Below are 24,982 nucleotides of genomic sequence, written 5' to 3' on the forward strand. Positions count from 1 at the left end.
TGTGGTGACAGCGGAGTGTGTAGTCAAAGATTAAGAACGGTCCTGATTATTATTACAATTACTACTACTTGTCTGTTTTCAGCACCATATTTCATTGATTGTATTTCTGAACAAGATCTTGATGAAATGAATGTTGAAATCATAAGAAATACTCTCTACAAGGTAAATATATTGATTTTTTTTTTTGTTTTAATTCCTTTTTTCTTTTTATATCCTTTTTCATTCAACTCTTTGTTTTAATGCAATACTTTTGCACGTTTAAACATCTGATCAAATGACTGGAGCAATTCTTAGTTTTATTGCTAGATATCCCTTACATGTTACTTATTTATAAAGTAGGTATGGTATATTTTGTCCAGCCAAGTTAACTGAGGTAATTAGAATATAATTTGAATAAACCATTATTTGTAGTCACAATCTGATTGATTCTGTGCACCCTCTCATTTATGGACTCGAGAGTGTATCCATAACCTCTCATTTATAGACAACTAGGAATTTTGTTCTCTGGGAAGGACACTTAGTGAAAGCTCACAAGAGTAAGCTTGTCAAACACTAGGAATTGAGGGAGCAGTGCAGAAGCTGAAACTGGTGGGCTCACTGTGAGCCAATTGAAGTGGGCTGCTGGGAGTTTGCAAGTCAATCAGTCTGTGATGCCCTGGTTGGGCTTGGAATCACTGGTTAGTAAAATGGGGTACTATATGTTGCATTACTGAATGTTGACTAGTCCAAAACATCCTACATTACTGATGATGCTTCCCAAAGCACCTGAGAGATGTATCTTGCAGCCACTCCTATAAAAAATCTCATATTTTTCATTATAATCCTGCAACATACATTGTTTCATTCTAAAAGCTAACTGTACTATGTAACTTGTTCGTTTCACCAATCACATGTGCTTATTAGTTTTTAAAGTATATTTCATGTGCTTATTAATTAGTTTTTAAATAACATGTGCTTATTAGTTTTTAAAGTATATTTCATTTCCACATGTACATTAAAGATTTTGTGACTTCATTATATTCAGTTTTAATGTATTAATTTAAAGGCATATCTTGAAGACTTCTATAACTTCTGTAAAGAACTTGGTGGTGCCACAGCTGAGGTTATGTGTGAAGCTCTTGAAGTAAGTATATTTTTATACAAAGTATTATTAAATATCTTGAATACATTACATGGCTACAATGTGATTGATTCTTTAGATCTGATTCATGGACTAAGAGTTTCGGCAACCTCTGTTCTATGGGCAATTGTATGTCTTCTGTCTAAAATGCCTTTTATTCTTTTCATCATACATTTGAAGAATTCCTCATCATTTTATATCTTTTCTTCCATGGTGCTATAAATTTGCAAAGTTTTGTAGTCTGCATCATCTAGCTCATACAGCAATTGAGAATACCAACCAACTTGATTATAATGTAATCTTAGTGTTGTCTGGATGCATTTTATTATGGTACTGGCTATAGGGAATGCTTCTACCCTGTATTAGTTCTTATTGTCAACTCTTATTCATAGTTAGAGTTTCCTACATGAATAGACTACGATGTGACTTGTGGAATCCACATTTTATTTGCATAGTCTGTTTTTGGCATTGCTTTTGTTATTTTGTTGGAAATAGGTTGTGCAAGGGTATGTGGGTATTTCTTATTAGAATGACGATCATTCTAGTTGACCACTATTAAAGCTAATTCAGCCCAGCCTGCAGTTATGTTAAAAACCAGTTGTGTGATTTTGTAGTGAGCAGTTATGTGACTCAGCTATTACTTTGCCAGTGCCGATGGACTGGCTCCTGTGCAGGTGGCACGTAAAATACACCATTTTGAGTGTGGCCATCGCCAGTACCGCCTGACTGGCCCTTGTGCTCGTGGCACGTAAAACACCCACTACACTCTCGGAGTGGTTGGCGTTAGGAAGGGCATCCAGCTGTAGAAACTCTGCCAAATCAGATTGGAGCCTGGTGTTGCCTCCTGGTCCACCAGTCCCCAGTCAAATCGTCCAACCCATGCTAGCATGGAAAGCGGACGTTAAACGACGATGATGATAATGATGAAAATCACATTTTCAATATTGAAATACCTTTAAAAAAATACATTTTATTTTGCTAGTCTACAATCACCCTTGTCAAATCTTGATCTCAAGAAATCACTAAACAAGATTTTAAGTAAATTTCACATACTCATGTATATATTATCAAAATTTTTATGTCCAATTTACTGAGCTGGCATAAGTTAGGCAGAACTTTTTGAAGCAGTTTTATGGCTGGATGCATGTCTTAATACCAACCCGTTTAATTCTGAGTTATTGTTGTTCTAATTTGTAAGTATGGAACTAATCCTAGTTAAGCCTTAACTTTAGTATCATTATAACAATACTGGATACTGGATGGTTTCCGTGTTGAAGCTCCTAGGAGCTTGTTCACAGGTCTTTTTCAATTAATTAATTTGTCATGTGTGTTACAACACTTCGACAGTTGTAGCTAATAGTAACAGACAGTGTCAAATTTTGCAGGAAGCTCCATCCAGTGTGCGTCAAGCCTGTTCTTGAAGGCATTGACTGATGGAGCTGCAACCACACTGTTCCAGGTGGCGGTCATATGCTGTACGAAAAAGCAACTTCTAATGTTGAGCCTGCAGTGTGATCTTTCCAATTTCAGGCTGTGTCCTCTCGTATTTCTGCCTTGGAAGTAGTTGAATTGGGTGCGGTTGGTCAGGTACAGGCCGTGCGTATACTTACTCATGTTGATCATATCCCCCCTGAGACGGCGATGTTCGAGACTAGGCAGGTTTAGTGCAACCAAGCGCTCTGGGTATGGCTTTTCTTTCAAGGATGCAATGAGTTTGGCGGCATACCTCTGAACATCCTCTAACTCGCAACACATTGCCATATGCCGGGGTTGCCAAACTGTATGTCCATATTCAAGAATCGGGCGAACTAGAGACTTGTACAGCCGGACGAAGACAACAGGGGTGAGAAAGTCAAATGATTGTTGGATGACTCCAAGGATTCGATTTGCTTTTGCAGTTGCTTGGTTTATGTTGTTCCTGAAGGTCAGCCCTTTGTCAATCAAGACGCCAAGATCCCCCTCCACCTCTTTTTCTGCTAGCTCCACCACAGTCTGTCCCCCCTCCACCTCTTTTTCTGCTAGCTCCACCACAGTCTGTCCCCCCTGTGCATCCTGGCCTCTCATGTAGTATTTCCTGTCCATTTTCGGGTTCCCCACTCTCAAGATGGAACACTCCTCAAGATGGAACCGTATTTGCCAGTTCGTCAACCACTCGTGAAGGCGATCCAGGTTGTCTTGCAGTGTTGCCATGGTCACATCAATGTCATTCCATGCAAAGATCTTTGTGTCATCAGCAAATAACCTGACATGGCTCTGGACATGCTGAAGCAGATCGTTTTTATACATGAGAAACTGTATTGGGCCAATGACACTGCCTTGTGGGAAGCCACTTGTTACCTCTCCCCTCTCTGACTTAATGCCATTGACACAGACTCGTTGTGACCGGTGGCTCAAGAAGTCCCGGATCCACTGAAGGACATTTCCCTTGATACCTTGAGCTTCCACTTTGGCTACAAGCCTACGATGTGGGACGCTGTCGAATGCTTTCATGTAATCCATGTAGATCGCATCGACTCCTTCCCCTGCATCCAAGGTCTCTGTCCAGATGTCAAGAACGTCAAGCAGTTGCGTCACACATGATCTCCCCTTTGTGAAGCCATGCAGTTCTTGGTTGATGAGGTCATTTCGCCGCAGGTGTTCAGTGATGTACTCATGAACAAGCACCTCCATCACCTTGTACAGTACGCAGGTCAAGCTTACTGGCCTGTAGTTGTTGACCGCAAAACCGCTTCCTTTCTTGAATATGGGGTGACTCGTCTGGGATTTTGCTTGTCTCCATTGATTTTCTGTAGACAATTGTGATTGGCAGAGCAAGTACATCCGATAGCTCGGAAAGTATGCGTGGGCTGATTCCATCCAGTCCTGGGGCCTTGGCAATCTTCAGGCTTGTCAGCTGCTTGTGAACTTTTTCCACAGAAATGTTTAAGTTGGTCAGCTCTGTGTTATACGTGTACTCTGGCATGTCTGGTAGATCGCCTTCCTTCTCTACAGTGAAGACACTCTGACAGAAAGTGTTCAGCAGATCAGCTTTCTCTTTGTCTGTGGTTGTCTTAGAACCATCACTTCTTTTCAAGTCTGCAATACCAGTCTTTGATTTCGTCTTTGACTTCATGTATGCCCAAAATGACTTCGGGTTTGTCTTGGCTTGTGTTGCTACCATTTCCTCTAATTTCTTCTTTGCTTTATGGCATGCCTTTGTCACTTTATTTCTGCTCCTGATGTAGGCTTGATAATCTTGCCCATTCTTGGTCTGCAACCAACGTCTATACAGTTTGTGCTTCTGCCACACTGTTCTAAGCATATCTCTATTGGAGCCACTTCTTGCTCTTGAGCCTTCCAACTTTGGCACACATTTCTCTGTTACTCTGTCCAATTCCTTGCGCAGCTTTTCCCATGTCTCTCCAACTGATAGACATTTCAGTTCATCCACCCATCTGATATTTTCCAGGTCTTTCCTCATCTCTTCTATGTTTGCCTTTGTAAAGTTGAAATATTCTTTCTTTCCTGTTTCTTGGTATGCATAGGACAAGCTGATGATCAATACGACATGGTCACTCTTCTCAAGGGATGGTGCTATAATGATATCATTGATCATGTCTTCCCTGTTTGTCATCACCAGGTTGTCTAGAGTTGGACACTGTCCTTCCCTGATTCTTGTTGGTTCTCTCTGGTGCTGTATCAGGAATGCTTCCTTTGTCACCTTGAAGAATTTGCTTGCTGCATTGTTCTCACCTTTCAAACTCCTGTCTTGTTCCCAATTTATATTGGGGTAGTTGAAGTCGCCGATTAACTCTTACAAGATACATAACATGCCAATTCAGAGGTGTAGTTAGTGGTGATAAAAGAAGTAGAAAGAGGATACAGTACTCTCAATGGGTTGGTGTTTGTGAACAAGAATTTGCCAATCAGTTATTAGGTTATGGCACATAAAATATTAACTTCAGTCTAAAAACATAAAATATTCTCTGGATTCTTAAAGATATAGATTATCTGACCTTAAGTATTCTTCAATTTCTTAATTGGTTGTTTTTCAGCCTTTATATTATATATAAAAGTTAAGAAGTCCTTAAGAACAAAAACATGGGGTAAAACTAAAGGCTATTTTGAAAACAGGGCAATTAGGATAGCTTTTGGTTATAGAAAACCTTATTTTGTCTTTTCCTTTCACCAGAAAAATGAAAACTGAGACTAACAATCTTGTTCAGTAAAATTAAGTTAGACTAGGAGATAGATTAGGCTATGTTATTTAGAAAAAAATAAAACAAACTGTTGGGTTGTCAGATAAATTCATTTGAATTATTTTTTCCACCCCCATTTAATTTAAACCTTATTTTTATCTTTGAGTCAAGACAGTTATTTTTACCATCAAGGCATTGACAGGATAGTGGAATGTTGGCAAGAAGTCATGAACAATGAAGGAGAATATATTATTGACTGCTTTGTTAAAATTATTGATGATAAATAAATGGAAAAAATTATTGATGACTAGCAGAAATACCCGGCGTTGCCCGGGTTAAAGAGAATAATGAAATCTAAAAACGCTGTCTAGACTACGCATCATCTTTATATATAGAGATGTATATACACACACGCACCCAAACACACGTATATATATATATGTATATCAATATAAATATATGAAAGTCAATGAAGTTTCGTAAAAGAAGGTGATCATGTACATACTTTCTTGCTGTTGTGATTATAACACCTCGTTGTAAACAATGTTCCTTGTTTTCCCTTGTGGAGCATATACAAATAGGTTTTTTTGCTGCCCACTCTTGAGCAGCCAACATACAGTTGTCCATGTGAGAAGCAGGGCTCTTCCAAGAGAAGACCAGCTACAGACAGTGTTTGACCCTGAGATTTGTTTATGGACATGGCAAAAGTCGCACGAAGGGGGAATTGTAGTCTTCTGAATGTAAAAAGAATGTCTGCTCCTGATGGAGTAAGAGGAATTCTTGGAATAAAGACGTCATCCCCTTTTGCACATCCAGAAAGAATGGTAGCCTCGATAATGTGTGACATCATTTTCTAAATAATGCTCATCTGTTATGTTCGGGTTAAAATTTCATCAACATCAAAAATATATGAATTTTCATGGGAGTTATGGCCGTTATGCAAAGAATATAATTTCCAAATTTCATAAAGATCCATTCAGTACTTTTGATGTAGTTTTGGATAAGAAAACAAATGACTAATGTATGTGTGTGTGATGGGTGTATATATGTATAGATATCTGTATGGATGTATATATGTATATATGTGTACATATTACATGTACATCTATATATATATATATATACATCTACACATATGTATACATATACATGTATGCATATAGATCTATATATATATATATATATATATATATATATACACATATACGTGTACATATACATATACATCTATATGTATACATATACATCTCTCTCTCTTTCTCTCTCTCTATGAAAGTATCTGTCATTACAGTATCGAAATGGTGTACATGTATATGTATACATATACATCTCTTTCTCTCTCTCTCTCTCTCTCTCTTTCTGTATCTCTCTTTCTTTCTTTCTTTCTCTCTCTGTGAAAGTATCTGTCATTACAGTATCGAAATGTGATTGTTTCAGTTAGTGGAATAGTTTCATTTTTAAAGTGAAAGTATTTGACATGAGTGTTTTTGTTTCACTTTTGACACGTAATACTTAAATAGTGGAGATATTATGTTGCTGTTGTCTCGAACTCTGCAAGAAGTTAAAATTTTTTTTTGACTAAAACACAACTGGAACCCTAAGTAAGGCATCTGTAAAATTTGAATGAAATTGGTTGCGTAGTTCTCAAGTTTTAGGGATTCACACAGACAGACAGACACACATTCTCATTTTTATATATATAGAAGATAATAAGTGGAAAAAAAAACAGTATATGAAATGCAATTAAGAATATTAAAAAATTTTTTTTATTACAGCAATAATTGACTATCCATGCATTTATGAAATTGCCCCAACCACATAAAATGTGATTACAATCATAGAAAATACAATTGCAAAATGAACTCAAAACTGGAAAAGACACAATAACAATATCTATAAAAATAAAACAAAAAGTAACTGTGTGTGACATTTTACATTGTTTATTTTGCAGTTTGAAGCTGATAGAAGAGCCTTTGTTATTACCATTAATTCGTTTGGGACAGAGCTAACCAAAGAAGATCGTGCTAAGTTGTATCCACGTTTGGGTAAACTGTACCCTGACGGCCTTAATATGCTGGGCAGAGCAGATGATTATGAACAAGTACGAGCTGTTGCAGATTATTATGCAGTAAGTAGCTTGGCTTCACTTTTACTTATCAAAAACATCAATATTATTGTAATTGAAATATCGGTATACTATCCAGCCTATCTTCTATGTGTCATCTTTCACCATTTGCTATGTGATCTATCACGTTAAGCCATATATATATCTAGCTCTGTCACCTCTGACTACTGCTGAAGAATGTCATTTAAAAGAATGGAAATTAGTTTTGACTATTTTTATTCAAAGCTACAATTAGCTGTTAATTGCATTACTCAAGTATGTTTAGTCCCAGGTCACCCCAAATCGAGCAGATATAGAAGCCTCACACCAAACTTGCTTGACCTCCATGAACAGTAACCTCAAGAACATTATTCAATGATGACATCAAAATCTAATTTCTTTCAATACAACCTACATGATTGCTACATATATCTTTATATAGACCCGTATCTCACCTCTGTAGTTATGTACATCACAAAGTTGTAACAAATGCTTGGCCTCTTGATTTTTGATTTCTCATGGCTCCCCCATCTATGTAACATCACTAAACTGACAGCTGTGATCAGTTACTGTTTCTCTATAAAGTTCAAGTAAACTAACCTTAGAATATTGCTCACATGACGGGGATGGTGGTGCTGGTGATGTAAGTATTGACCTCCTAGATCACATCCAAAAGAAGACTCTTTGAATTATTGGGAGTTTTTCACTCACCAGCACATTGGAACTACTTACTGATGTGCAGTTTCCTCTCTTTTATCACTACTATATGATATCTGTTCTTGATCAATGAATGTTCAAGCTTGCACATTAAACTTCACCAGTCTGAGAAGGCCTGCAAAGATATGGCCACACCATTTCCTTCCCTGACTAACTTCTAGAAATAAAATATGAGCAAGGTCAGTAACCAAACTTTAAATAATCTAATAAATACAGTTAGTTGTGAACTGCAGTCATAACTATTCTGTCTTATCTGTGCCACATCTTACTCTGCCAGATATATTGAAAGAACCAGCAGAGATTTTTCAAAGGGCTCAGTCTGCATGGAACAAGTTTTAATGCTTTAACTCTGTGTTAGCTTTGGCTTAAACCTGAGACACCAAAGTAAAATGGGAGTATAGTGTTGTATGCTCTTTCTGTGACTGTGAAACTATCCAAGTTATGAACCACTTGCTGTCTTGCTAATTGTTGGATTTCTCTTATTTGGATGAGCTGAGAAGTAATACAGAATACACATGACTGCATAAAAAAGTGGAAAGATTTGAGAAATATGCAAAAAAATCATCATTGTGCTATGAATGTTTACAAGCCTATGTTTTCATTTAAGCCTTTAACATGGTTACTAATTTTGCTAAATTTTATTATTGTATTTTCAATATTCCTGTTATTTTTACAGGTATACAAAGAATTATTTGAAGGAGTTGGAGTAAATGCTGGTGAAAAAACTCTAGAAGATCGTTTTTTTGAATATGAGGTAATTTTTTATGACCAAGGTTTTCCTTTGATTTAACACCTTTTTGTGTGTGTATTGCTTTTTTGTTTGTTTCTTCAAAATTTACTTGGACTAACATGAGTAGCTTAGATTGGAGAAAAGGAATGGAAGCTGAAGTTATATATAATTACACATAAGTTTCAACATTTTTAAGCTATATGGTTTAAGACAAAAATGCAGTTAAGGTGGTTATTCTGGAGATGACATAGTAAACGAATGTTTAGGATGTGGGGTATATTTGACAGATGGGAGTAGAGGTTAGTGAAACAAGTAGATGGAGATGATATACTATCAACTTCTTTGGAGCAGAGACTGTTGCAGTAGTGATAAAAGTAACAGCTTGATGATGAACCATTGATTGAAGAATGTTGGTGTGAGTGAATGCTTACTCATAGGATGAGTACTCTTTATTTATTTATTTTTTCTCCAAGCAATTCAGGAATTATGCATGTGTGTGATGGTACACTATTCCTGAAGTGTAAGCTGTTTGCTAGTATAGGAGGAACATGGAAATTCTCAAGCAGTTATTGTTCGGGGCAGAATTTTGTGGTCTTGGAAAATGTATTAGCTTTTGTTATATACTCTTACCTAAATGTATTATTACCACAAGTGTCATCAGAGAATGCAGGGTTATTATTTTTATTTTTTTAAATTGTTTGCTTATAGATAGTGTGAATGTATTCTTGTGGTTAAATTTTGTTCAGATATGTAACATTTGCATTTTGGAGGACGTTTTGTGGGTTATTTATGGAAGTTAGGCATGCTTAGTTTGGCACACCATATTTTCTGGTGTACATGTTGATGTATATAGTGTAAGCATTCAAACATTGTCGCTATATTACAAAACCCTGCTGCATTTCACATGGAATGTTTGGTCCTCTAAAGTTGCCTTGGTGTATAAATCACCTTACGTTTTTTCATTGTGAATCTTAGTCTGAAAAATTTGACTTGTATGTCAGAAAAATGTGGCAATGAAATTATGTGATGGGGATGAAGTTAGGGAGGAAGAAAGGCAATGTTAGTTTTACAGGAGCATGGGGTTATAATGAGGTTTTGTTAGAGTTAATGGTGATCAGTTTTTTTATATATAAGAAGGAAAATGTAAGAGTTAACTGACCTCTGAGTTATATCTGAACGTTTTAACTGTTGGATGAAGTAAAGTGACATACTTTACAATTGCATATGTTTCAGGTGAAGCTGATGAGGAATGCCTTCATGCAACAGTTCCAATATGGTGTCTTTTACTCTTTCTTGAAACTCAAAGAACAAGAGTGTCGCAACATCATCTGGATTGCTGAATGTGTAGCACAGCGCCACCGAGCCAAAATTGACAGCTACATACCCATTTTCTGAAGTCATTGTGAATCTGTTGAAATTTAGTTGAAGACCAACTGCTAACACTTTTTTTTTTATATCATCTTGAAATTTTTTTTCTTTCTGTGCTTCCCATCAATCAGATGAAAATATAAAAGTAAATTAAAAAAAAAATGAGTAAAGTGGGAAGAAGGAAAAAAACAAAAACAAACAATAAAAGCAAAATGAAAGGAATCAAACCATTAGAATAGAAAGATTTCACATCATTGTAGACTTCTGTAGCCAAAACTAGAGCTATGCTGAAATTGTCTGCTGTTTTACTGTTATGTTCTTTGTTATTGCTGATTTTGTTTATCTTTTCTTTTCCGCCTGTTTCTGCCGTTGCTCATAGTTTTGAATTAGCAATTGGCGTGTATTGTTGTTATTGTTGTTGCAAGTACCATAAGGTGGTACTGAATTATTGATAAAACATCTGCAAGCCAAATATGATTTACAGTTGCAATTACTTTATTTAAATTCTAAATGATCTTATGTGAAAAAAATAGAAAACTATAAAAAAGCAAAAACTTTAGTTCTTTGTGTCATTTTACATAGATTTACTTTTGGTGCATAAGTTTAGTGTAGAATTAAAGAATATCCTAAATTTTGTTTAAATATTTGGAATGGAAAGAATCAAATATCACATGTTAATTAGGTAATATTTTCCCTCACTAAAAAGTTCTCCGAACTAGGTTATCTTAATCTTTTTGCTTAAAACTTCGTTCAATAAATGCCGAAAACTGTAGAGTTACCTCCCTTGCTAACCTTTCAGTATTAATCAAGTATATATAAAAAAAAAAGCCCAATTATTTTTAGGTCTAGATATAAAAATCTGTTGATAGAATAAGTTTTGTATTTGGTGAATATAATTTCGTGTTTTCATACAGTTCTTATTTATTGTAGTGCTGTTTATTTGTTTTTTCCTAGTCATTTTAACTTAAACATTCCTTTTGATATTTTTTACAAACTAGTTGTAAATTATATTATTCTAATGTAATGATGTACGACTAATTTTAATATCATTAATTTTAAAATTGAAATAAAAAAAGCTGGTGTGTCATAATAGAACCCTAGCATTGATGATATTACCAAAGTTAACTCTAATTTTGTAGATAGCTACAGAAATATATATATGATACTATAAACATGGCTGATTCTATCTACAACAAATTTGTACAGTTGCAGAGTTAGCCATTTGGCTGCAATTATTTCAGCACGGTGTACGTTATTGGTGTGAAAAACAAAAGTTGTGTATCTAAAATGTTATTGGTCATTACCAATGCATTGCTGGTCTTGGGATATATAATTGTATTTTGTTGATCTGTGATTTTTATCATCTTGATATGATAGTCTTGTTGATATTTAGAGACAAATGAAGAGGATTCATTGTACCATTTCCTCATCATTATCTAAAAAAAATCAGCATTCCTGGAAAAAAAATAACTTGAATCTTTAATACATTCATCAAAGAAACTTGATCATGACATGCTTTTAGAACAATTTTCGTCTGACAACCAAAAGTTAGTTGTATTTTTTTTCTGGTACTGAATGAAAATTTATTGTAAAGAAATATCTTTAGAAAATATTTCACTTCATAGCAAATCCAAATAACTTTGCAGCTGTTTGGTATTTGTAAACAATATTTGTTGGGGTGATAAAAATTGGACCTTAAAACTGTCAGACTGGTTGTTCTTGTTGCAAACTTTTAAACCACATTGAAAAGCTTTTGACTAAAATTGTTCTGGAAATGTCTCTTCAACATCTGTTAAAGATGCCTCTCTGAAATAATGCTGACTTGGCAGTGAATAATCTAATTGGTTCTTTAAGAAAGTTGATTTTGTCACCCCTTCATGCTCAATTGAAATACCTAAAACTTTCTTCTGAGTATTGAATTATATATTAAAATTTTTTTTGAGGGTGTGTGTGTCTATTTGTTAAATTTAAAGAATTAAAGTTATCTTTCTGTTTGCAGAAAGTTGTTATAAAATTCAAAGTCATTTATTTTATTTTTTAAATACTTTTTGTCTTCATAGTATGGAAAGAAATTCAGAAAATCAATAGTGTGAAGTAGACTTGTTGGAACTAGGGAGTTGTTTTGTAAAATAAAATATCAAAACTTATAAACTATCATGATTTTAATCCTGCTTTTATTAATTTATTTTCATATATTTTGGAAGAAAATCTGAACCATTCATGTGTCATTAACTCTGAAACAAAGCAACTTTATAACTTAACTCCAGCACATCACTTTAACCATGTATTCTATGCTACTTCAAAATCCCTGTTTATAAAGTGATAATAAGCTTGGCTTATGGCTTAGTGGTTAGGGTATTCAGCTCACAATTGTAAGATAGTGAGTTCAATTCCCATCAGCGTATCCTTGAGCAAGACACTTTATTTCACATTGTTCCAGTCTTCTCACCTGGCAAAAGTGAGTACTACCTATATTTCAAAGAGCCAACCTTGTCACATTGTGTCATGCTGAATTTCCTTGAGAGCTATGTTAAGGGTATATGTGTCTGTGGAGTGCTCAGCCACATGTGTTAATTTTACAAGCAGACTGTTCCATTGACTGGATCAATTGGAACATTTGTTGTAACCAATGGAGTGCTAGTGTAATGTCTATATTGGAATGGAAACATCGTTTGACGTCTGCTTTCCATGTTGGCATGGGTTGGACGATTTGACTGAGGACTGGCAAGCCAGGAGGCTGCACCAAGCTCCAATCTGATCTGGCAAGATTTCTACAGCTGGATGCCCTTCCAAACACCAACCACTCTGAAAGTGTAGTGGGTCCTTTTTATGTGCCACTGGCATGGGAGCCAGACGGGTGTCACTGGCATCAACCATGCTCGAATGGTGCTTTTTACATGCCACCGGCATGGATGCCAGTCAGGTGGTACTGGCATTGACCACGACAACAATTTCACTTGACTCAACAGGTCTTCTCAAGCACAGCATTATTGCCCGATGATTGAAGGGTACTCTTAAATGGGCCAGTTATGCAACACTGGCATAGGCCATGGCTACGATCTCATTTGGCTTGCCAGGTCTCCTCAAAGCAAATACTCTATTACACTGAAATAACATGATTCTTTGGAAGGAGCTGCTGTGAATTTTCATTGATAGAGAGGTACTAGAGCAATAGTTAACATGCCTCTAAAGTTTCTTTTTAAATCAATTTTCAATATTCATAACATAAATGATATATGACTGTAATCAAAAACATATGTTAGTGTGGAGTAGATCTGTGGTTCCTAAACTATTTTCTTCATGGAACTCCTATATGATTTTCCAAAAATTATGGAATCCATACTTATATTTTTTTTTCAGACTAATCCTGCTACCCAATTTTAATAAGGAATGAAGTGAAGCAAACAATTGTTTTAGAAAATTTATTCATATATATATAAAAAAAAAAAATTGCTGTACTATTTTAAAAATGAATGAATTTGAAAAAAATTTTAAGGAACACCTAAACTTGTAGAACATTAAATTTTCTTGGAACACTATAAAGCATTGAAGTAAATGATTATTAATATATATTCTCAGAGTTACATCCCTTGCTCTCGTGCGTTGGCCTTCTCAGACATTTGTGGAGCAATGAAAGTTTTAAAAAGTAAATAGAAAATCAACAGCAGGATCTGAAAAACATTCTAAAAGAGAGCGAGAAATATATTTAGGACTGATTTCATAGATTGTTAGTGTTTAAACAAAATTTAATCATCAGCAATCTTTTTTACTGTGTGTGTAATAGTGTCAGTTATCTAATTATGCATTCTGTTGAATCATTATCATTTAATGTTTGGCTTCCATACTGGCATGTATTGGTTCAACAGGATCTGAGAGTTAGAGCAGTGTGTCATTTTCCAGTGTCTACTTTAGCATGGATTCTATCGCTTGATGCCTTTCCTAATGCCAACCACTTTACAAAATGTTCCAAGTGCTTTTTTTCATGGTACCAAGACTAGAGGAGATTGCCTTGTAACTTGCAAGACTAAGGGCCCAGAGTGGCCCCTATAACTGAGGGAGAGTAGAAGACAGAGTGGGTGATGATTCTAGGGAGGCATGAAGGTGGGTAAGTAATGTAAGAGGAATAGAATTATAGTTACATTAGGGTATTAGTGGAGAGAGAGCAACAGTAGTCATTAAGTGGGGTGGGTGTTACTAATTGGTGAAGGTTTTATAAATTACTATATCAAATGTTACCTTCTGAATTTTCAGATTTTCTTCATCTGGATAGTAAGCAATGAGAATCTATGGATTTTTTGCATAAATGCATGTAATATATCAGATTGTAGGCAATGTGGAAAGAGCTTAAAATTTGTCTCAATGCTGAAATTACACTTTTTTTTATACATACAATATTCTAATTGTTGTATCCAAAACAAACGTACATCAAAGACAGAGATAACACTGTGTTGAGTGACATTAGTGCTTTCTGAACACTACCATAACACTACATTGCTAATGTAGACCATTGTTAATCCTTTTCAATTCTAGTGATTATATGGCAATTTTAAAACAACGGAAGCTTGGTGGGATCAAGCAAATGCAGTGGGAAGAACACTAGAATTGATAAAATAAGAACTAGTTGATTACTGGGGTTGATATAATGAACTTCCTCACTCCCCTGAAATTGCTGGCCTTGTGCCAAAATTTGAAACTAATATGAAGGGCATCCTACCCTAGAAAACATGGTAAAAATGGAATGCATTGAGTGAGATCTGATTCCTGACCCAGGAAAACAGGAGCTTCAAATGAGAAATGGTTAGCCCTGAAAAACTCAGCCAAACCCACACCAGCATGGAAAAATGGATGCAAAATGGTAATGATAACAGTGATTATGATAGAATTATATTTCTACAAGGAGGATAATTCAGAAAGTTTACTTAAAATGAAAATATTTCCTTATTGAGGATTTTTCCAATCTTCTGTAATCGCTTTTATCTTATTCCTGGTTATATTTTTCAGTAGAGATATCACTGTGTGGTAGTTTTGTTGGTGAATGGAACAATGCTACAGATATTAATTTCATTAATTTTTGGCACAAGGCCTGCAAGTTTGCGGGGAGGGATAAGTCAATTACATTGACCCCAGAGCTCAACTGGTACTTATTTTGTTGACCTCAGATGGATGAAAGGCAGAGCTGACCTCGGCAGGATTTGAACTCAGAACATAAAAGATGAATGAAATGCTGCTAAGCATTTTGTCTGGTGTGCTGGGTTATGCTAGCTTGCTGCCTTACAATGCTACAACTATTGGTTTCAAATTTTTGGCACAAGGCCAGAAAGTTTGGGAATGGGTGTAAATCGATTACATCAACCCAGTGCTCAACTGGTACTTATTTTATTGAACAAGACAAAGTTGACCTTGGCAGGATTTGAACTTACAATGTAGCCTTATAATGCTACAAATATTAATAAGTTCTATTACTTTGCCCTTTAAACATATAAGCCAAAATGTATTAAACATACATTAGAACCTGATAAATACACATTATCACACATTCAAATCATACACACCTCTGTCTAGTTCATTATCTTCTTATCTTACCTTCCCTTTTGTTCTCTCTGTCTCTTTCTAAATCTATCTATCTATTTCACAATCTCGTACAATCACACATTCACTTTATTTTTCTGTCTACAAATCAAGTGTGCACGCATGCGCATGCACTCATGCATGTGTGTATGTGTTGTCTCTGTTTGTCTTTCTTTCTCTCTCTCTCACACACACACACACACACACACACACACACACACACACACACACACACACACACACACACACACACACACACATACACACACACACATATATACACACACACGTGTGTGTGTGTATGTGTGTGTTGTTAAATAATGGCCAGATAAGCCAGGCAACAGTGTTGACTCACTCCTGACCTTGAGCAGACAACAGCTGAGATCAATACACTTATTAAACAAATAGAACACGTATTTTGTTGTATTCTTAGAAACGTCATCACCATAACCATGATCTTGACCATTACAATCATTATGAACATTATGATGATGATCATCATCATTGTCTTCATCGTTGTGGTTCATATCATTGATGTTGTTTATTATTATTTTATATATGCTACTGTTTTTTTAAAAAATTAGCCAATTGTCTTCCTACAATGACAGCGGGCATGGAAATCACCTTTATTCAAAAGAAGAAAAAAAGCCCCTCAAAACACCCATCTCTTGCCCTTGCATTAAATTATTTCCTCTAACTACTGTCTCTAACTCTTTAATGTTAAGGAACAACTGCTCTAACTGATATCAGATTAGCTACTTTAAGTAAATAACCTGTTGGACATGAGTCAATAGTGAACCTCGATGTGGTCACCGAAACTATCAGAAATAAAAACCAAATCTCCTTCAAATTTTATCCTAACCATGTTTAAAAAATGGATGAAAACATTGGATAATAGAGTCCTTAGACTGTCTGGGGAAAAAACAAAAACAACCTAATAGATGGAATTATCACAATTGAGATGGCTTTGACTTTGAATTCCTCTATTGTCATTGACCTTTGGCTAAACTACAACTCACTGGGCAGAATCAAAACTAATAATTTTTTCCATTAAGATGCAATCTTTAATAGTTTTGCAATGATATAACTGTAAAGAATATTTATTTCTTTATCAGGTGGATTGTAAAATATATAAAAACCATTTTAATTAGTGTGGTATTAAAGTTTCTGTTGCCATTGTATTTAAACATAGATTCATTGGTTTGTAATTTGAATAATGTACAGAAAACAAAAGGTGGAGAAAATAGCTAATTTCCTTAAAAGTGGGAATATTTTCCTAAAATTACTAGCTTAATACTATGAAGTAACGATAACTTTTTGTTAAGTTGATTTAATGACACAACTTTGATTTCTTTTTGAGGTTATAACACTCCATCAATGCTATCATTAACTTCGGTAAAAAATAAAATACCACTATTTTCCTTATCTTGTCTATGAAGTCAACAGAGTCAATCTCTAATGTATTAAATATACCTTTACCTACTCAATGTCATCATTGTTATTGTTGTTGATGTTATCATCATTATTAAAGGCCCGCTTTTCCATACTTGCATGGGTGACACAGAATTTGCTGATGTGGATTTTCTATGGCTGGATGCCCTTCCTGATATCAATCCTCACCTGTTTCCAAGTGAGGCAATATTTCCTCATGACCAGACATGTCTTGGGAGATTGGAAATGTAAGAAACCACTTTCATGATGGGGACACTTGCTTACAACCAACTAGTTTGCAATGTCAATGCAAGGAGGTAGTCATACACACACACACATACATGCACACACGCACGTGCATACGTATGCATACACACACACACACACACACACACACACACAGAGGTTTTATTCAGTTTCTGTTTACAAAACCCACTAATAAGGCTTTGGTCAGCCTGGGGCTATAAGTAACAAATACTTGTCTAAGATGCTATGCAGAAGGATTGAACCTGAAACTCTGTAGTTATTTAATTCTGAATAATACTCTTTTTCTACATCAGCAAATATATATAAATGTATATTTATTTAGCAATTTACTTTGGCAGGTTATAGTAAGGTTACACTTCTGCTGATGATCCTCAATAAAGCAAGAACATGCCTGAAATTATCTTTAATACTTATCAGAAAAAGAGATAATAAATAATACTGACATCAACTAAAATTTTTTAATTGATTATTTAATCCCATCTTAGCTTTTTAGTGTTTCGAACATTAAATATTATTTCACTTTCATGCACATACTCTTCCCTCACACAAAGTGAAAGTGATTCATAAATAGATAATAAATAAATATAGAGGATAGATAACAGTACAATTGGGTCAAAGCTTTTTGTTTCAGAATAGGTATTTATCTTTTGGACACAAAACCAACTAATATTTCTATAGAAGATTGAACCGCAAATTACTTGTTGACCTTGCTGGTGCTGGTGTCATATAAAAAGCACCCAGTACACTCTCTGTGAAGTGGTTGGTGTTAGGAAGACTATCCAGCCATGGAAAGTATGCCAGAGCAAACAGTGGAGCTTGACATAGTCCATTGGCTTACCAACTCCTGTCAAACCCATGCCAGCATGAAAAGGTGCTGTTAAATGATGATGATGATGATAAAGACAATAAGTATGTTGTCACTCAAAATTCTTTAATAAATATTAAAATCTAAATAGATAAATAGAAGCTATTGCAATACCAGTCTGCACACGTCACCTCCCTCCTTCTTCTCCCACATATCTGAGCAATGACTTTTTCCAACTACTGCTTCTTCCAAATGTCCTTACCCTAAAATATAGAAACACAAAGTAACACTGCAACTTTGTTTTATTTTATTTTCCTTTTGTAGTTTACTTTGTATCTTCTAGCATTGTTCCAGGCTTACACAACAAATCTCTTTAAAACACACACACACACACACACACACGCACACACGCACACACACACACACACACACACACACACAAACACACATCTTTTGTTTTTTACTTGTTTCGGCCATTACACTGCAGTCATGCTGGGGCACCACTTTGAAGAATTTTTTGTCGAATGAATCAGCCCTAGTACTTATTTTTTGTCTAAGTCCAGTACTTATTCTACTGGTCTCTGTTGCTGAAATGCTAATTTACAGGGATGTAAACACACCAACACCAGTTGACAAGCTGTGGTGGGGTACAAACACAAACATACACACACACACACACACATATACAATGGGCTTCCAGCTTCTGTCTACCAAATCTGCTTACAAGGCTTTGGTCAGCCTGAGGCTATAGTAGGAAATGACGCCAGCCCCAGGTGTCATGCAGTGGAATTGAACCTGGGACCATGTGGTTAGGAAGCAAACTTCTTACCACACAGCAATACCTGCATACACACATTTATATATTCAAATCTTCAAGATTGGTAAGCTCAAAATTGGTAAGCTGATAAATCAGCCTTGTTGTCTTCTAAGGATCTTAATAGGAATTGTTTCATACTATGATGGAAGATTAGAATGAGAATTTAAAGGAGTTGAGGCATTTACTTACATTACATTAATTATCAGTAAGAGGTGGAAAGCTGGCAGAATGGTTAGCATGCCAGACAAAACGTTTAGCAGCATTTCATCCATCATTACTTTTGAGTTCAAATTCTGCCGAGGTTTACCTTGCCTTTCATCCTTTCAGGGTCAATAAAGTAAGTACCAAGTGTGCACTAGGGTTGATGTAATCAACTAGCACCCCCATTGCCCCAGATTTCAGGTCTTGTACCCATGGTAGAAAGGATTTTATTAATTAGCAGTTTCATCAAACTTTTGTTTATCAGTTATCTATCAAACAGAAGTAAAATCTAGGTCTTTAGTCAATCCACCAGGAAGTTAGCATTATCTAATGAAATTCATGATGTAAGAAGATATATTAAATATATTGATGCTTGTGACAAAGTATTTTCTATTGTATTTCATTTCCTTTTTTGTATATTACATATCATTACATATCAGTGACATTCTGATCAAATATAGTGAAAACAGCAACATTAACATTCTACTATTAATACATTTTAGATATGGCTACACGAACATATTATAACTGATAAAAACATGATTAGATAAATAATTTGCTCAAGAATATCACTTAATACCAACATCAGGACTGGACTTCCTGCTTCAGGGGTCAGAGATCTATTTAGACATTGAATCAACTTAATAATAATAATATCAAGTATTTCTAACATTGGCACTGAAGCCACAAATTTGGGGTAGGAGTATGTCAGTTTGATCAACCCAAATACCTGACATACTTCGCTGCTACTTATTTTAGTAACCCAGAAAGAAAAGAGACAAAGTTGATCATGGTGGGATTTGAACACAAAACTTGAAGGGACATAACTAAGGCATTTGTGTCAAATGCTAACATTATTACCATGCAACTAGAACCCTCGCAATTGCTCCTGCTGCATGTCAACTGGTGTTGATGTACTTGACAACTCATGTTGGTGTACTTACATTCCTGTAACTTGGCAAAAGGGACTGATAGAATAAGTACTAAAAAAAAGTACCACTGTCAATTCATTCGGCTAAAAATTCTTCATGGTGGTACCCCAGCATAGCCACAGTTTCATGACTGAAACAAGTAACATATACTTCAACAAGAACTTGATTTCACCAGTTGGCACTCCGTCACTTATGACATCGAGGGTTCCATTTGATCCGATCAACGGAACAGCCTCCTTGTGAAATTAATGTGCAAGTGGCTGAGCACTCCACAGACACGTGTACTCTTAACGTAGTTCTCGGGGATATTCAGCGTGACACAGTGTCACAAGGCTGACCCTTTGAATTACAGGCACAACAGAAACAGGAAGTAAGAGTGAGAGAAAGTTGTGGTGAAAGAGAGAGCAGGGTTCGCCACCATCCCCTGCCAGAGCCTCGTGGAGCTTTAGGTGTTTTCGCTCAATAAACACTCACAATGCCCGGTCTGGGAATCAAAACCACGATCCTATGACCGCGAGTCCGCTGCCCTGACCATTGGGCCATTGCGCCTCCTCAATTTCACCAGTAGCCCAAGTAAAACATATATTGAGGGACAGTTGGGAAGTGCCTTTATAGGATCCCGACAAACTGATTGAAACCTAAATTTGTTTCCTCCTGTTGACGAAAACACCTGTGGTAGACCAGCATACTTCATCTAGAAGAAAAAGTCTATTTCACACTTATAATATACCTTTGACTACAGTAAACACATATATAAAGAGGTCACTTTGTGCAGTCTGCACATCACACACACACATCCCATGCTATGCCTCTGTGACTATCCTGTTTATTTTAGAAGTAAATTTTTATTTACATTATTTACTACATCCTGTTTATTAAGATGTATGATTTTAAGTGTATGATTTAAGGGAGATTTTTTTGTTGCTTTTTTTAGCAGGTCAAGTGACTATGTAGAAGCTTTGTTTGTTGGATTCTCTTAGAAATCATTTTCGTCATGAGTGATCTTAAAATACACATCACCTACAAACAATTAACTACTCTAGTAGTGCTCAACCATTTCTATGTCCTACACCTCTACAAAAGGTTTTCCTTAATTTTTGCAACCACAACAAAAATAATTATATATTTGAAGATTGGAGTCAATTTTCTAATATCTAATTTATTTATTTATCTTTTAAATTGAACCAAATATAAGTACAACAAATATAACTAAAATAATATAAACTTTTAACTCAAAGCTTGCTATGCAAATGGAGTGATTAGGGAAAAAACTAGTCAGTGAATCCAATCACATTACTTCATATAAAATTCAATGATTTCTTTGTTTGTCTCCCATTCATGACTTTTATCAAAATAGAGAGCTTTCTTTATAGGTCTACTTGTGGATTCAAGTGATTCTTAAATTTTGTTTTGATTGAAAAAGGAAGACAGGATACAGATTGACACAAATATGTTGTTGCAAAAATAACGAGAACACAGTTCTTGGTCACAATGTGTTAAGGGTTAAATTTACATATGCAGAATAATAAAGTCTGTAGTGAACTAGAGTGAGCTTCCTCTCTTGTATTATATACTTACGAACTTAGCAGGTAACAGCTAACCTTTGGGCACTGTTTTGGACCCCATTGTATCTATCACTCTGATTGGTTAGTATTGGCACAACTTGTCTCTTGCTCTATCGCAATATGCAACCCAACCAATCACAGCCTTCAAGTAAGTCACATGAGATAGTCTTTTCTAAACAACATTTGAGCCTACCTGTCAGCTATAAAAGTTCACCTCCTACTAGTCTCACCGTCAGTTGCTTCCAGACTTTCTAAGGTCTAACCACTGACCACATTACAGCAACCTCCATCTCCGTTGCCACCACTGATGTCTCTCACCAACGTTGTCAACAACATCTACACAGCACCAACACACTGCACTGAGTTTTCCTCACCAGGGTTAACAGCTAACATACAACCCACGCAGATACATGTAGATATATGGACAAATGTACATCAGCCACTTCCATTCAGCTTGTGTATACATACATGTGACCACAATAAACATATTTAAAGTTACCACCTTGTGTTTCATATATTCTTCATACTGGATTTACTACCAAATAAGATTACAGCCTTCTGAGTGGAGTCATTAGATAGAATACCAACTACCCGTCTAAAGTGGTGACCCCGACATGATTCGAACACATAGCCTGTCTCCATATGATTGTCTGCATTTTATCCTATAAGTGTTCCTAACATGATATCAATAACCTACCTCATAAACGTAGGACATTATCATGTTACCTGCTAGAAATAGCAATCAAACCCCATAAAATCATTCCACCATCTTTAAAAACTGAAGGACACATTAAATAATGTAGCTCTAGATATTCTTCCTCAAAGTCGAAATGGTCAAGACTAGAATGGTATAGATTCCAACGTACAACTTCGGAGCCAATGAATGTACCTGTGTGTTACTCTCAATCTGCTAGAAAGAACATTTAAATCTCCCTCAAATAACTATCTACTGTTTTAAAAAGAGAGGTACATTTTTGATAATGTAATCCGAGGTACACTCTGTATCTAGGACTTTTTGTTTTGCTAACATTTTTTCAACTCTTCTTGCTATAATTCAACACCCCATTCCAATTTTTAATATACATACATGTATTATCAGGCCCAAGTAATTTAGCTCCAGGTACTTACACCCCAGGTTCTTGCCATGACACAATCCTCCTAGAAGCAAATATTATAAATACAGATGGTATACATTCGGTTTTGTTTAATTACTTATTCACATTTCTAAGCCTGTTATTATTAATGATGTTGTTGTTATTGTTGTTGTCATTATTGTCATGAGTGAAGGTGCGTGGCTTAGTGGTTAGGGTATTTGCCTTAAGATTTTAAGGCCATGAGTTCAATTCCTGGTGACGCGCTGTGTCCTTGAGCAAGACACTTCATTTCACATTGCCCCAGCCCACTCAGCTGGCAAAGAGGAGTAGTATCTGTTTTTCAAAGGGCCAGCCTTGTCACACTCTGTGTCACACTGAATCTCTCTGAGAACTATGGTAAGAGTACACTTGTCTGTGGAGTGCTCAGTCACTTGTGCATTAATTTCACTAGCAGGCTGCTCCATTAATTGGATCAACTGGAACCCTCATCGTAACTGAAGGAGTTCTAGTTAGTTATTGTTGTGATTGCAACTAACAAGCATTATCATGATATATTTAATACCTTTTCTTTTTAGAAGCTAATTTTAAAAAGAGACCAATGATGAAAAAAGTACACAGATGTATGTCTCATACTCCTACTTCCCCCTTTGTCTCCAGCATCCATATAAAATTTTCTTCCACCTTGGGGGCAGTTTTTTGAGAGGCACTGCTCTGCTCTGCTCAACCAGCTTTGACCTGGGGCTAAACAATAACAACACAAGCATTTAACACCCTCTGACATTGTGTCCTCTCATTGTTTAAATCAACAAACTTGCAATGACACTCACTCATCTGAACTAGCTGAACAACTGAAATCATTCTGTTTGATATATCTTGTCACATCGATCATTTAGCTAAGGCCCTCAACCAGGGCTTAGAATGCTGAGGGAGAGTTTTAGCCAATACATTGTTCTGAATATTTAATGGATCTCTCCACTCTCCCTCCTTTCAATAAATAAATAAGAGCTCACAGTTCCCTTGAATTTTGAGAAGAGCCCTCCACCTCCCTCAAGTGCTGGAAGCAGTTTGTTCTATCTTGCAAATTTTCTGTTAGTCGCCCACAATTCCAAATTACCCACAGCTACATTGCTATCATGAAGGCTAAAACTATTATTGTAAGAAATTTCACAGTCATTAACAAGGTGATCGCCAGAAAAGCAAGGCGGCGAGCTGGCAGAAACGTTAGCACGCCGGTCGAAATGCTTAGCGGTATTTCGTTTGCTGTTACGTTCTGTGTTCAAATTCTGCCGAAGTCGACTTTGCCTTTCATCCTTTTGGGGTCAACTAAATAAGTACCAGTTATGCACTGGGGTCAATATAAGCGACTTAATCCGTTTGTCTGCCCTTGTTTGTCCCCTCTGTGTCTAGCCCCTTGTGGGCAGTAAAGAAATAAGAAAAGCAAAAATTTACTTCATGCATCACACATCTTTCAGGCCCTTTGGAACAGCTGTCATATTTTTTTTCTTTGCCAAGAAGATGATCACAAGAAGGTTCTTGCAGAATCTGTTTTCCCTTTTACTCAATCCTTTTGCTCATCCCTCATAAGTAACCCCTTGTTGATAAAGCTACCAGATTTGCTGCTTATTTTATTTTTCTCATGTATGTCTTAGAGCTTGTTCTCAACTTTCTTACTACTCTATATAAATGACTTAATGCTGCTCTCAGTTGAACACACTCCTGAATAGAGGTTACTGCCCTCTGTATTTGTCGATAGTTTTTTGCACACAGATGCCATTCACACATAAACAATGCACCCTATATCAAAATTGCATAACTTTCAAAAATAAAGGCTCTATAACATACTCAAAATTGCATTACAAAGATTTAACTTCCATTTCAGTGTCCAAAACTATTTCAGTTTCTGAAAAGCTGTTAATGTTATACAAACTACAAGTGTGATGTACATTAGAGTAATGGTTTTCATAAGGCTCCTTGGGTAAACAAATTGCCATGTTTTATAATATTAAGATGATTTTAAAACTTGTCTAATAGCTTGATGAAGACAGAACAATTATATGGATGTAAGCTCAACTTTGTATTCTCTAA

General features: G+C 35.9%; 2 protein-coding genes across 2 annotated transcripts in view; one reads left to right on the top strand and one right to left on the bottom strand.

The window, feature by feature from the left end:
* Positions 1-12,383, top strand: part of LOC106872764 (V-type proton ATPase subunit d) — a 30,601-nt gene extending 18,218 nt beyond the window's left edge. The window contains exons 4-8 of the mRNA XM_014919855.3: positions 83-162; positions 1,046-1,123; positions 7,250-7,426; positions 8,796-8,873; positions 10,083-12,383. Coding sequence (XP_014775341.1) covers positions 83-162; positions 1,046-1,123; positions 7,250-7,426; positions 8,796-8,873; positions 10,083-10,244 — 575 coding nt within the window. The 3' untranslated portion in view covers positions 10,245-12,383. The remainder of the gene's footprint in view (positions 1-82; positions 163-1,045; positions 1,124-7,249; positions 7,427-8,795; positions 8,874-10,082) is intronic.
* On the bottom strand, positions 2,738-5,079 carry LOC149137718 (uncharacterized). The gene is made up of 2 exons (XM_089357972.1): positions 3,128-5,079; positions 2,738-3,085 (listed from the first exon to the last, which is right to left on the bottom strand). The coding sequence occupies exon 1, from the start codon at positions 4,731-4,733 to the stop codon at positions 3,771-3,773; it is 963 nt and encodes a 320-aa protein (XP_089214098.1). The 5' UTR covers positions 4,734-5,079; the 3' UTR covers positions 2,738-3,085; positions 3,128-3,770.
* Positions 12,384-24,982: the final 12,599 nt, after the last annotated feature.

The sequence above is a fragment of the Octopus bimaculoides genome, chromosome 1 (genome assembly GCF_046866305.1).
Source record: "Octopus bimaculoides isolate indiv1 chromosome 1, ASM4686630v1, whole genome shotgun sequence".
NCBI classification, from domain to species: domain Eukaryota; kingdom Metazoa; phylum Mollusca; class Cephalopoda; order Octopoda; family Octopodidae; genus Octopus; species Octopus bimaculoides.

Bases quoted from the DNA above. Each gene is read 5' to 3' on its own strand.
- LOC149137718 (XM_089357972.1), bottom strand. From the start codon at position 4,733: ATGACAAACAGGGAAGACATGATCAATGATATCATTATAGCACCATCC.